The sequence below is a fragment of the Ochotona curzoniae genome, unplaced genomic scaffold (assembly GCF_017591425.1).
Source record: "Ochotona curzoniae isolate NIBS_2020 unplaced genomic scaffold, NIBS_Ocur_1.0 contig_66, whole genome shotgun sequence".
Taxonomy (NCBI): Eukaryota; Metazoa; Chordata; class Mammalia; order Lagomorpha; family Ochotonidae; genus Ochotona; species Ochotona curzoniae.
This window is the reverse complement of record NW_024466512.1, coordinates 10,279,631-10,293,648: the sequence shown is the minus strand read 5'-3', so window position 1 is coordinate 10,293,648 and position 14,018 is coordinate 10,279,631. Positions and strand designations below refer to the sequence as shown.

General features: G+C 53.3%; 1 protein-coding gene across 2 annotated transcripts in view; it reads right to left on the bottom strand.

Moving 5' to 3' along the window:
* HSPA12A (heat shock protein family A (Hsp70) member 12A) overlaps nucleotides 1-14,018 on the bottom strand; it is a 119,306-nt gene that overhangs the window by 2,210 nt on the left and 103,078 nt on the right. For both annotated transcript variants that reach the window (XM_040991768.1, XM_040991769.1), the window contains 7 exons: nucleotides 12,722-12,826; nucleotides 11,695-11,811; nucleotides 7,307-7,478; nucleotides 3,995-4,081; nucleotides 3,342-3,446; nucleotides 2,658-2,916; nucleotides 83-186 (listed from right to left, as the gene is read on the bottom strand). In XM_040991768.1, the coding sequence (XP_040847702.1) occupies nucleotides 83-186; nucleotides 2,658-2,916; nucleotides 3,342-3,446; nucleotides 3,995-4,081; nucleotides 7,307-7,478; nucleotides 11,695-11,811; nucleotides 12,722-12,826 (949 nt within the window). The remainder of the gene's footprint in view (nucleotides 1-82; nucleotides 187-2,657; nucleotides 2,917-3,341; nucleotides 3,447-3,994; nucleotides 4,082-7,306; nucleotides 7,479-11,694; nucleotides 11,812-12,721; nucleotides 12,827-14,018) is intronic.

The window sequence follows — 14,018 nt, the reverse complement described above, 5'->3', positions numbered from 1 at the left end:
TCACACTGCTGGATGATTCACGAGAAGTTAGTCCCCACTCAGTTCTACCCTGCTGTGTGGCCAAAGCCCAGCTGGCACTTACGCAGGTGCTCGATGATACTGTCAATGGTCGGCTTGAACAGGGCGTTCATGGCATCTGGGCTCATACGCAGCATCCCCTGTGAGGACCACTTCACAAAATCCACACTGTGGAGGGGTGGGCAGAGAGAGGAACATGTGGTGAGTGTGTGCATCCCCCAGGAATACCCGGGTTCATCTGAAAAGACCTGTGCCCCGGCAAAAGCCCGTGCTACATCCCAGGAGAAGAGCGAGCTCAGGGGCGATGACACCCTTAGAAATCCTCCAGCCCGCTGGGATGCTCAGAGGCCAGGACCTCATCTCTCTCTTGTTTCTCTGCTTGTGCTGCAACTGACCTTCCTTTTGGACAGATGTCTCTGTCTTTTGCAGGACCACATCTGGATTTTAACAGAGGTCCAAGTCCATCACACTGAAGTCTCATCTGGATGTGTTTACCCTACTGCCACATAAGGATGTCAACGTGAGCTCCTGGCTGTGTCTCTCAACTCCCAGACACCTGCCACGGGTCAGGGGCAAGCCTCCTCCTGTTGGATGGTCATCACCACTGCTCTATAAAACTACAGCATGTCCAGAAGCAGCAGGAACAACAAGAGCTTGGGCAGGAAGTCTAGAGGGGGGCTGAGCTCCAGGGGGACCCCCAGCACATGGCAGCTGGGGACTGATCTGAAAAGATGTGAGCGCTCATGTCTCATCTATGCAGAGCACAGTCCTTGCTGGAAGTGCAGGATCATGGTACTCCTGGGGAGGAACTTTCTGGCACTAATGCTTCAGACCCTCTCTTCCCCACCCCCACAGCACGGACACTGCCTGTGCTGAAACTCCAGGGTCAAGCACACAACAGACTTCCTCCTTGAGTCCAGCACGCCCACCTCAGCTGCTTTCCCTTGACACTTTCCAGAAGCTACCAGCAATTCTTTCCATGGCATGGGCCAAAGGACAATGTGGCATGGTGTGGGGTGATGCCACTGCTGGCTATGGCCAGTGTCCTCTGTGACAGGGTTGGCGGGCCCCTCCAACTATGCAGGAGGACACAGAGGGGAGATTCCTCTGGAGGGAACCCAATGGGACAGGGGTCATCAGTGCAGCCAGACAGTCTGGCTTGTTCCTGCTCCAAGGACAAGAAGACCTGGAATCAAATCTGCTTTGTTTTCTACTTTAAAAGGCATAGAGAAGAGGGCTTCTTAGAGAAGTGGCCAAGATGACTCATGAGGCTCTTCTCCCCATCTCAGAGGCTGTGAGAGACCAGCAGACCCCATCCAAGGCTCTTGGAACCACCTGAAGATCCAGGCGCCACTGGCCAGCCTGCGGTGAGTTGAGCCTCAGGAAGGGTATGACTGCCTTGGTTAGAAACACACTGGACAAGCCTATGTCCAAAAGCTCACACTCATACCCTTACTGTGTGCAGCCCTTATGGGCATGGTGACACAAACAGAAAAACACTTTATGAGATAATTGGAAAAAAATGTTCATGTTAACTAGATGTTTTATGATATTGAAGAATTATTCAAGTAAAATAAAGATGTTATGGTTATGACTTAAAATGTATCTTCTTTAGAACTCTATACTGAAATATGAGGGTTCTTCCAAAGGTTCATGGCAAATGGAATGAAAATAGAATATCATTTCAGTGCAAAAGTTTAGGGATTCATGCAAAGAGGCCTTTGAAAATTTCACCAACAACAACAAAAAAAAAAAAAAACACTTATTTGTAAAACCAAGGCAAAAATTTTAGAAATTTTAGAAATGTACCACTAAGTCCAGTTTTCCATGAATGTTTGAAAGTATTCTCATATTTGTGGATCAGATGCTACACAGCCTGACAGTCTTGTGGGGGGGAGGTGGTGTGGATGAGGAGTTAGTCTAGCAGGGAACTGACAGGTGTGGAAGCCAGATGAAAAGTTTGTATTTTACATGGCAAATGACTGGCAGTTTTTTCCCTCTCAGAAAAAGATAACATGGAAGGTGTTAGTTATGGCATGCTGAACTATAACAGTGACTTCACTGTGGATATGCAGACCAAAATGTATATATATAAAAAAAATGTCCAGGCTATAAGAAACCTACAATGCTTGTCTATTATTTTTAAGATATTCAGCCTTGGGCCCGGCGCGGTGGCGCAAGTGGTTAAGGTCCTCGCCTTGCACGCCTGGGATCCCATATGGGCGCCGGTTCTATCCCGGCAGCCCCGCTTCCCTTCCAGCTCCCTGCCTGTGGCCCGGGAAAGCAGTCGAGGACGGCCCAAGGCTTTGGGACCCTGCACTCGCGTGGGAGACCCGGAAGAGGCTCCTGGCTTCGGACTGGCATAGCATCGGCCGTTGCGCTCACTTGGGGAGTGAATCATCGGACGGATGGAAGATCTTCCTCTCTGTCTCTCCTCTCTGTATATCCGCCTTTCCAATAAAAAAAATAATAATAAAAATAAATCTTAAAAAAAAAAAAGATATTCAGCCTTTAACCGTCTTCCAGACAGGTACCATGCGATTTAGAGTGGCTCAACACCATCCCCTGTCAGAACATCCCAAGCCACGGGCCATGGGTTAATGGCCACAGGCCATGGACCACGGGCGAGCCCTGCTCACTTGCTCTTCCTCAAGGCATGCTCCACGCTGTGGCCACGGAACTTCTTGTAGTAGTCGATGAAGGAGAAAGGCAGGGTGATGTTGAGCGGGTTGGTCCGGTCTGGGGCAGCCGCTCTCTTGCGAGACTCAAACGCGATCATGAGGTCCACCCAGGCGGCGGGACGCTTGATTTTGAACTGTTCAATGAAATCCTCTCCAAATATCTTACACAGAAGTTTTTCAAATTCATAATCCACGCCCAAGGATCCGTAGGGGCCACCTAAGCGGAGAAAGCAATGTTAAAAAACTGAGATTTCTTACCAAACATCCTTAAAACCACATGCACAAAAAGAACAATGTGTTGGACTAACGAGGAGCATATTCAAATGCCCACCCAGCAAGTCCCGGCACTTGGACCTCTCCTTCCTCCTAAGGAAATGAGCTCGTCCAAGACCAGGTGTCCTCGGCCTCCTTAGAGAGCTGGCCTCGAGTCAGGTGTCATCAGGCACCAGCACCTCCTCAGACTCACTCCACACCAAGTCCCACACGCTGGCGCTTTGCATCCCAAAGAAAAAGCTGCAGCATTTCTGTCTTTCAACTCCAAGCAGGCACCGAGTCCTCTCCCGCCTACGATCACCCACGCTGGGGTCAAAGCACCCGCGAGACTGAAAGCGGTTTGAGAAGACGAAGCCGGCAGCGGCTCACCTGTGGCTTTATACAGCTCCTTCAGGTGTCCCTCCGGCAGCCGGATCTGATGAACAGTGAGGTCCACGGTGCCCCCGCCGCTGTCCACAACCACGTACTTGTCACCTGGTACAGAAACAGTCACTGCTGACACAGAGCGTGTGGTGTCAGTCCCATGTGAAACCAGCCTGGGGACATGGGAGTGATTTGGAAGCCCCAGCTCAACACCAACATGTCTCATTGCATGGTGGCTTCACTCAGCAGCATGGGCGGTGGCCCTGGAAGGCAGGGTAGGCATAGATAACAACGAACCCAGAGAAGTGACCAAAGCACTCGGGTCCCAGGGTGCTGCGTACCTGGCACCCATACATCCCCCTGCCGGGTGAAGAGCGCCATCAAGTGACCTGCTGTTTAACCTGTGACTTACTCGGGAACCGGTGTGTTCCCACGGGTGTCTGGCTTGCTTTGGCAGAGTCCACGGGGTCTCACACACGCAGGACAGCTCCCAAAGGCCTGTCCCTGGGAGAGGGGTCCTTAAACCCACTGGTAGGGAGCATCTTCCAAAAGTACAAAAGTGGAACAATGGCAATGCAATTTTTTTTTTCTTTCTTAGATAGCAGTGCATTTAAAAAATAAAAAATCCAGCAAGAGCATAGTACATTCAAGGACGCTACCTTCCTCCAGCTCGGACCAGATCTCTCCTATGACATTCTCCACCAAAAAGGTCCGGCTCTGCCGATTACGCCGTATGTGTTCCTTAGCTAGTGGCCGACAGAAAGAAAATGACGAGGGTTAAGAAAGCATGAAAAGCAAAGTCATTGGTGTGATGCAGGCAACAGCAGGTGCGAAGGTTTGAGGGATGGAGCAGCCAATGACACTTGCTCAAAATGGTTCTGGAAATGACACAGCCAGCAGCTCTTCCCAGACAAAGGAGCCCCGTCCCACCAGCCCCCAGAGTTCCTCTGCATGGCCCCAACCCACTCTGCAGACTCCTGCAGTGACATTTTTTTGGTCTAGTGTCTTGCTTTGCTGCCCCAGAGAGGGAGCTACCCGCCACGCAGTCTGCAGTGTCCTCAGGGAACCGGTGTCACACCACAGAGTCTTGGCTGATTTTAGGAACGTCCGGTATGTTTTCTTAATCGGATTTTACAGACGTGCCTGGGGAGCCGTTTCCCGACCCAATATGCACTTCGACCACAGGGTGGCGCATTTGAGTCCCACAGTGGTCCCAGGCTAGAGCTCATTAACCCTTCTGTGTTTGGGGGCAGCCGGCACAAATCATTGTCCTTCCGTTCAGATGAGGAAAGCAAGTCAACGGAGGTGAAGGGACACGCAGTTCCTACGACCAACTCTTGTCTGCTGGCCCCAAATTACCGCGTACAGATCCAATGTGACTTTGAGATGCACTGACTGCAAGAACTTGTTTTCTGCCAAAGACCATGTCAGTATAAAATGAGCAAGTTCAACAGCAATCTACTGTAGACTGAATTTCGAGTCCCACCTGCAGTTGCCTTAGTGGGGCCAGAGCCGGTAACCACATGAGCTTACTACAGCCTGAGCTTCGACATTCCTCACCCTCGGGAAGATTCATGAAAGTGAAATGATGGGATGTTTAGAGGGGCAACAGGTGTACAGGGGACAGCCAAGCCCAGAGATCACTTAACTCCCGGGACTTGATTTCCTCATCTAAACAGTGGAGATAGTAGTGGTTGCCCTAAGTTCCTTCTGGATAAAGCAGGGACTGCATCACCAAGGCAGCCTCAGCACCCAGTGTGACAGCTGGCATGTGGTAGGTGGTCATGAAGGTAGGTGCTCAGCACACGTTCTGGTGGTCAACCAGTGAGGACCACCATGACCAGCAAAGTACAGATGTCAGCTCTGCTATCTGCTGTGCCACTGCCCTTGTCCCCAGCCTCCTCCTTCCACCGCCTCCCATGTTTGGTCATTCAACTGGTGCTGTGGACTGCCCTTCATGCCGTGCTGTCAGAGGACCCTGGCCTCCTTCAGCAACGACTGCTGTGTTGGCAAAACAGCTTCTCTGGAGTGGGAGGGCAAGCAGCAGACTGCCCCTTTCCATTCCTCAGGGCTGAGTCCTGGAGCCTCCAGGGGTTTCTGCTACTGCCAGAGCCAGCTCCAGATGAACTACGGGCTGGACCTCACAGTGGCCACTGGTTCTTTAAAGCAACTGGATGGCCAGGAGAGTGGCCTTGTAAGAAGCAGCCAAGCATGACTTGAAAAAAAAAAAAAGAAAGAAAAGAGAAATGGATTCTAAGGATTTTTTTTTTCAGGCAAATTAAGCCCAAGATTGTGAATAAAGCTATCCTGTTTTGCTTTCGTTAAATCCGTGAGGAGTAAGGTAACCCAGATGGAGGAGCCCTAGGGGTGTGGGGTGGCTAGGGGTCTCGGAGAGCTGGGCTTGGGTTCAAAGCAGCATCTGGAATCCCAGGTGCCTGTGGTTGGTGTCCCTCCAGGCATCCCACCCCTCCGGGCACACCTGCCAGTTCTAAAGCATGGCTGATATCACGTGCCTCCAGGAGGTGATTCCCAAAGCCAGAGGAGTGCATGAGGATGGCAGCAAATTCCAGAAACCACCAGACAGGGGCTGGTGGAACGTGGGGGCTGGCTGGTTGGTGCCTTTAAAATGAGGACAACCCCCCCAGAAGGCAACCATCCCCAGCAGGGGGACCCTCACCCTGCCTGCAACATGAGCACAATGCTTGTCAAATGCTGGGAGGCCTAGGCTGCCAGTAGCTCCCTGTGCGAAAAGCTCTGCTTGAGGGGTGAACACAGACTTGGCCTGTCACCTGATGGTGCTGCACGCATAACAGCTAAGGCATCAGAGGCTGGTCAGACGAGCCTCCCATAGCTACAGAAACTGGGTGTGGCCAGAAACGGGTTAAGCAAGCCCCAGGCTTAAAGGGAAGCCTCTTCCGTTCATTTGGGGAATATCCAACAGGACAGGCCAGCTAACCTGTGGTCCCTGGCAGGCTGAGGCTGTAGCCTGGTGACAAATGGGACTTCTGCCTTTTTCTCATATAGAGAGGTGGCCGCTGGCATGATGGACTCTGGGAAGAGGAAGTAGGGGAAGCCTATGGGAGACCCCAGCCTTGTGCAGGCCGGAATGCACCTCTGCTCAGGAGAGCCAAATGTGTCGAGACACAGACATGACTCTGGGCGCGAAAACCTACAAACATGGTTGAGAGGTGCAACATGGTCACTGATGTCATGGGCTTGTCCTTCTAGGCCTGAGCTTTCCAGGGCAGCTTGGAGGCCAGCATGGGTGGCAGTGGGTTTCTAAGGAGGAATGGAGCTCAGAGCTGTGATGCCCAGCCAGTCCTCACACTGCTCCCCAACAGTGTTCAAGTTCATGGTGGTTTCCTGACCCTGACCTAGCCCGACTACAAACTCTGGAACCCTGGACAACCCTACAGACCCTGGGAAGATCCTGTTGAGCATCAGTAAAGCAGCTCTGGGGGCCAAGACTGTAAACCCCAACCTTGCCAATAGGGAACTACTAAGGGAAAGCCCCTTGGGTCACCCCTACCCCCAACCCCACTCCAGAGTCTGGTTCTTGCCGACTGTAAGCGCTTAGCTAAGACACACAGCAATGCAGCCCAGCCAGTGAGTCAGCAAAAACCCAACAGTGCTAATGCAGGAATTAAGACCAAGCAATGGGATCAGACTGAGTCGGTTAGTAGATGAGGAAGATCAGGAGTTGAAGGAAATGCAACCCTAAGGATTGCTCTCATGTCACCCTCAGGTGCTTGGAGAGAAGCCCCCTACTTGGTGGGTGATGAACTAGGGTGACCATGACTTAGCCTGTGATAGCCTTTGAAGAGCAGCAAGGGGCCCGATGCCAGGCTCCTCCCGGGGTGCCCTCACCCCACGCACAGCAGCAAGTGTCTTGGAAGTCATCGGAGGCAGAGACACTGCCAGGGGTCGGGAGGGGTGGGGAGAGGAGGGAGGGAGAGAGAGAGCAGAGGTACCCTGTGCAAACCCCGCTCCTACTGTGTCACTGGCGCTGTACCCATTCACGGCCGCCTTGCCACTCAGCTCGATCATCTGGTGCAGCCGCAGCTTCCGGCAGTAGATGGAGGCTGCCTCGGGCTCCAGGGCGATGATGAGCTGCTCTGAGTTCTCAGGGGAGGCCAGGCCTGCCTGGAAGACAGAAGCAGAGGCTGAGACCTGGGTCAGGCCATGGAGGCTCCTGCACCTGGGCTTGCTCGGCCACAAGTTGAGAGGCATGGAAGGGGGCACCGGGCTCTGGGCTGCAGGTAAGATGCAATGCACCAGTGGTAGGGGTAGAGTTGGGAAGGCAAGGGTCCCTGGTTCCTTGTCTAGTCCCCATGGTCGTGGCTGACCGTGGGAGCAGCATCAATGTCGTGGGCTCACCCATGGGGCTGAGGGGCTGGGGCTATCCTTGGTAACATCAGTCAACAGGCAGCTGACTCAGACCTGTGAAAAGCTGTCCCACTCTCAGCTTCACTTTGCAGATGTCTTGCAGGAGGATCCAGTGCCCTCAGATGTATGAGCTTTGTGCCTGCCTAAAGACTTACAGTCATTCGGAACAGAAGCCCCCATGCTGGGGCCACAGTTAACTGGCCAGAACACTCCCTGTGCCCTTGCTAACTGGGCCTCTGGAGGTGGCCGTCGCCATCTAATGTAACCTCCCTCTGCACAAGGAGTCAAACATAACCCACGTTGCACTATGTTTAGTGTCTCCTGCCAGACGATGCGCTTTCTGAGCAGGAGAGCAAGTCTTCTTGAGCAAGCCTTCACGGCAAGAACTCGGAGCTGAGCAAAGCGAGAGGCCGCCCCTGCAGCCAGCCAGCACCGTGCACTCTCCCCGCCTTTGTCTTCTGCTGCGCGGAATGTCAGTACGCCATTGAGGTGATGGAGGAATTCTACAAGCAGCAAGTGTCCAAATCCATAGCGCTCTCTCTGGCCTGACACCTCCAGGAATCTGGGTGGGGCAGGCAGGAGCACCCTCCTGGCATGCCTCTAGGATCACAGCTTCCACTTAAGAGCAGTAGGTGGGAAAACCACACTCCAGGGAGAAGGAGGAAGTGGGTGTTGACACCAGCCACCCTCACTCCCCGGTCCTTACAATCTGCCAGAGGACTCTGTCCACAGCAGAGAAAAGTGGCCAAGCCAGTGAGTGCTCTGCTGGCCTGTGGTCAGGCCACAGCAGCACCAGATCTGCCTATGATGCAATCCTGTTCCACGCCCCGCACCCCAGGCTTCTGTGCAGCTTGTTCAGAGAGGGGGTGAGTGCAAGTTGCGTCTCCCTGTGAGCTGAGACTGGATCCCATGTGGGAGCATTACTTATTGAACAGGTTTCTGGAACCTATTAGCATTCCATATTGCAGGCAAGATGCTTTCAGAAAAACTGGATTCTTTCCTATGCACAACCTCCCCAGATTCAGTGGGACTCTGTGCTGGCTCCAGACCTTTCCAAGAGGCCTTAAAGGGGATTGCTGTCCTTTCTGCTATCAGTTGGTCACAGTATGATCTGGACGGGTCTGTGTTCCCCCTTGGAAGACCCTGCCCCCAAACATCATCAACGCCAAGCCTCTCTCTCCTCCACCTGCCAGGAGGGAGGTTGGCGCTAGGCTGCCACGTGACTGTGCCACGAACTTGTGGCACACTTCCCCCCAGGTAAGCAGAGCGGTGTGAGCAGTGTCCTTGGGGCCTGCTGGGACAGCCATGCTAGCTCATTCTTGCAGCTCTTCCACACACTTTGGGTGAGACCACTGGTTAGTATGCAGTCGCCACCTTACTAAGAGAAGGCTGTCCGCCTGGTGGGCACCCCCAAGAGCTGCCTGGCTGAGAATGACTTTCGTGGTTCAGGTCCTGCATCAGCCAGGGGCCTCTGGAGAGACAGAACCTGAGTCGTTTCTCCGCACCATCCATGCTGGCCCATCTGTCTCCGCCAGCAGCTGCCGATCCCTCCCCGCACCCTACAACTCTCCTCACCCCTCAGGACACTGCTACCTCTGCTGATGCCCCAGTATGGGGCACACACCTGGCCACTTGCTCAAAGATGCATGCCTGGCCAGAGCCAGCCAAAATGCCAACAGGCCCAATAAACCAGCCACAGTCACTGCCCTGCTTTCTTTCTCAGGCTAAAAATAATGGACCATTCAAAGGGCACATGACATTTGCTGGGAGTTGGAAACTGAGACCCAAAGCAATGCAACTTCGACATCTTTCCTTGGAAAAGCTCATCATACTGGCTGGGGACCTCTCTCCTGAGGTGCTGTCCTCGGACACAGTCTGAGGGCACACTCTCCCGGAAAGCTTCAAGACACCCAACTAAGCTGCATATTCCTTCCTCTATTTTAAAGAACTTGCCTTTCTCTGCAACTCCCACCCGCTTCCTTCATCCCTGCAAAAACAAATCTATTTTTGGCAGATACGTACACCAAGCCAGATTCTCACGCTGTGCAGAGGAAGGGGAAAGCAGAGGAAAGAGCCTGGGAGAGAAGAGAGCTGGGGGCGGGGCAGCCCCCCAGCCTTGGCCGTGCTCAAGTAGAACTCTGCTCAGAGCACAGCCCTAGCAGTGAGTGCCATGCACAATGCCAAGTGCACTGTGGCTGCCTGGCCACCACCCGGAGAGGAGGGTCTATTCTGCAGGGGTTATAGTATGAGAAAGGGAACACAACCCATATACAAAGCTGTATCCCGGGGGGAAGTGGGCAGGACACCCCAAGAGACATCCAGGACACCCCAAGAGACGGCCAAAGAGACACCTGTCACCCTGTGACCTGCCCCAGGCCAGCTGCAGGTTGAAGATAGGAACGACTCTCAACACACAGGCGGGGTAGGGGTGCCCTGCGTGGAGATCAGGTCACACATCATACCCTCCCACGCAGTCTGCCAACCAGGGGTGACTGTCTGAGGTCCTGAGGGCACGTGGCACTGGTGCCCAGAGGGTGAATTGTGCATACCACTGGCATGTTCTGCCTCCATGGCAACAGGCACCCTGCAGATTGGTGAGGCATATGGCCTTGCAGCTGCTGTCACACAGGGTTCTCCTATCAGGTGGGGCTGGCAGTCAGTCCTCACCCTCAAGAGGGTGCCCTATGTGACCACCATGAGGCTCACAGGCCAACACGCAGAGGACAATCACATTGCCTTTATTTATCAGCCGTGTCCGGGCAGTCCTCAGCCTCCTAACAGAGGGAATGCTGCTTTGGGACCAGGAGTGTGGTAAAACGGTAAAGCCACCTCCTGCAAAGCTAGCATCCAAAATGAGTGCTTGTTCAAATCCCAGCTGCACTGTTTCAGATCCTGCTCCCTGCTAACACACCTGGGACAGGAGAAGATGGCCCAAGTGTTTGGACCCCTGCCACTCACGTGGCAGACCCAGACGAAGTCTCAGGTCATTGGATTTGGCCTATCCCAGCCCTAGCCACTGCAGCTATTTGGAGCGAGAACTAGCAGATGGAAGATCTCTCTCTTTCTCTCTCTCTCTCTCTGTGTCGCTCTTTCTGTTTTGCAAATAATTTTTTAAATGGAAAGAATGAAGGGAGGGAGGCCAGCATTGTGGTTCGGCAGCTACAGCCAAGGAGACAAAGGCAGCAAGTGAGGCGGCTTAGCTGACTCCCGAGGGAACACCTCCTGGCTGTCCCCACAAACTCTGGAGGTATCTGCAAACCTTCAGGACGAGTCATCTGCCTCCACATTGCAGCCTGTGATGCTGACATCCCAGTAAGCACCTGTTCAAATCCTCTCCCTGCTAACGTGCCTGGAAAGGCAGTGTAGGATGGTCCAAGTAGTTGGGCTCCTGTTGCCCATGTGAGAGACGTGGAAGAAATTCAAGGGTGCCTAGCTTTGGCCAACCCAGCCCTGAGCATTGCAACACTCTGAGGAGTAAATTAGCAGATGAAAAGTCTAGCTTTTTCTATCTCTGTGTGTGTGTATGTGTGTCTTCCTTTCCCTCTCTCTCTGTAACTCTGCTTTTCAAATAAATAAATATTAAAAAAAAAAATACTGGCTCATGACCAAAGACCTCGTCTTTATTCCCTTCTTGTACATTCTTATTTCCCAAGTTTGTCCTTGAGGTTCTCAATTCCATTCACCCACGGAGAAAGTCTCTGAACTCAACCCTGAAATGTTGGCCTCTGAGGATCTACAGAGGAAACAGCCTGCACTTGTACGGAGCCAGAAAGGAGAAGCAGCCTAGCTCCCATGTGGTGTGGGGAGCCCCTGTCTCTAGGAATGGGAAGGGGGTGTCCATCTACGGGAACCTCCTTGCTGTCACCTGGGAGCTGTAGTGGCTGTGAGGCCTGGAGACTCCTCAATGGTTCTGCAGTTGCCACCATGGGCTGCTGGGTACTTTTGTCCCCCACCCATCCAGCCCCGCCCTCACCTGGTAGGCAGCTTGTCTCATGAACTGCTTGGCCGGCTGTTTCCAAATGGCAGGCACCGTGATGACCCATCTGACATCAGAGTTCTCGAACTCAGAACCTGCTTGGTCACTCAGCTCCTGCAACCCAGGGAGACAAAGGCTGAGGCGCCTCAGCTGGACCCATGGCCACACCTCCAGGGCTGCCCCTCACCTCACAAACCTTGCAGACATCTGTAAACCATCAAGATGGGAGTCAGGTGCCTCCATGTCATATCCCTCTGCCTTGCAGCCACCTGGGACTGCTGGTACCGCTGCTCTGTGCCAGGGTCTGAATGTGTCTCCAGAACTCCTGTGCTGAAAACTAATGCCCATTCTCACCCAATGCCCCAGACATGGGAGGTGAAGCCGAGAGCTCCATCCTTCTGTGGGAATTAAGGCCTTGGTCTAAAGGGCTATTAAGAGTGGGGCCCTCTCTCCTCCATGTCTCTCTTTTGGAGGATGTAGCATTTACAGCTCCATCTTGGAAGCAGAAATGGGACCCTTGCCAGTCATCAAACCTGCTATGGCCTGGATCTTGAATTTGCCCAAAGTTCAGAACTATGAGGCATAAATTTCTGTCCTGTACAAATGATCCTGTCTGTGTCCTGGGTCATGCCAGCACAGATGCCCTAACGTATTCCCTACTCTGGGTACTATACCAGTCCTTGCTAGTAACCATTTGATGGCTCCGCAATGCCCAAGAAGGTCCTGGCTTGGAGCCTGTGCCCTGAGCCCAGCACTCTGGCTTCATGCCTCAGCTTTGCTCTGCTCCCACTGCTTCCCAGAGCTGCAGGTGGGGCTTTACCACCCCTGAGCTGTTTATGCAATTCGATCAGCTTGAAATGCTCCCCAGTCCCCCTCCTGCAGGGGGGGCCTTCCCCATGCACTGGAAAGACTCTGCCCCATTTCCCGTTCTCCCCAGCACCATCTGAGCCATCCTGACTCCCAAAAATACACTGCCTCCAGGCTGCCTGGCTCCCTTGTGACTGACATCAGCCCCCGTCCTTACCTTCAGAGCCTGTTCCTTAAAGTACTGCAGAGCATAAGCAAAGATCTCAAGGGCTTTCACCTTCTTGCCATTGGCCGCTGTCAGGTCCGTATCCATGGTGAGGTCCTGGTTGTAGGAGAGAGGAGGCGAATGAGAGAGTGATAAAGGAGAGATGCCTTTTGGTGCTGGAAACTGCTGCTAGGCACTTTGGGGGTCCTGGGACATATCTTGCCCCATGTCTCACAAGCACACTAGCATGTCTTGGTCCCTGATACGGTGTCTCCGCCTTCACTGCTCCTTCCTCTCCTCCCTCTCTTCCACGATCTCTCCTGGATCCCCTGAAAACAGGGGTCTGAAAGCTACAGGAAAGCCCAGTGAAAGAAACAGGGCAGCCAGGGTACCTCCGACTCTTCATGCAGAGGGTCACCCTCGTGAGCCCTCCGGCAGAGGCCTAAGGCATGCCAGCTCACTACCATGAGTGATGCTCAACAGTGCGCTGCCAACTGAGTCACCAAAATAGAAGTGCTCCTATTTCAAGGCTTGCCCCAGCTCTCTCCACCCCAGGAGCCCAGCATCGCTGCCTCCTGGTCTCTGCTATAAGCTAAGCAGCCGCTGAGTGCAGGCCTTGGACTGGGGATGCTCTGGGTGGACAGAGGCCATTAAAACATGAAGAGAAGTCTCCAGGGGCTGAAAATGGACATAGTGGTGGCAACAGTCGCCTCATAGCTGCCAGGAAAGCACCACACATCAGCGGATACCTCCAGCGGTCTCCAGATTGGCACAGGCTGGGGCATTATTCTCTGCCTCTGGAGCAAGAGGGGGCACCGAGTTACTAAACCTGTCCTGACCCTGACCCAGCTGCCTGTGCACCTGCCTGCCTCCCAGCAGAAGCCCCCAGCTCCTAGGCTCTGGCTCCCACGCAGAGCACCTGGGCTTTACCCGGAAGAATTAAACTGCAAAACTCCTGTGCATCCACCCAGCTGATCGGGGCTCTCAGCATCAGGTCCCACTGGGAGCAAGAAGGATGAGTCTGTCCTAGAGACTGGGTGGGTGCGGCACCGAGAGACAAGCACTGAGCCTTGGCAGGCAGGGGGGTGGCTGCCCAGCCTCCCCTTGGCATCTGTTTTGTCAACTGCACACACTGAACAGCAAACAAATGAAAGCAATAATAATCGGATCTAGCACTTGACAACGTCCTGTGTTTTGATTCCTTTAATCCTCATTAACAGCCCCCTGAACAACACACTGTCATTGTCTTAATTTTAAAGATACTCTACTATTATTCTTACATAGCATTGGCTTAAAGACACAGCAAAAC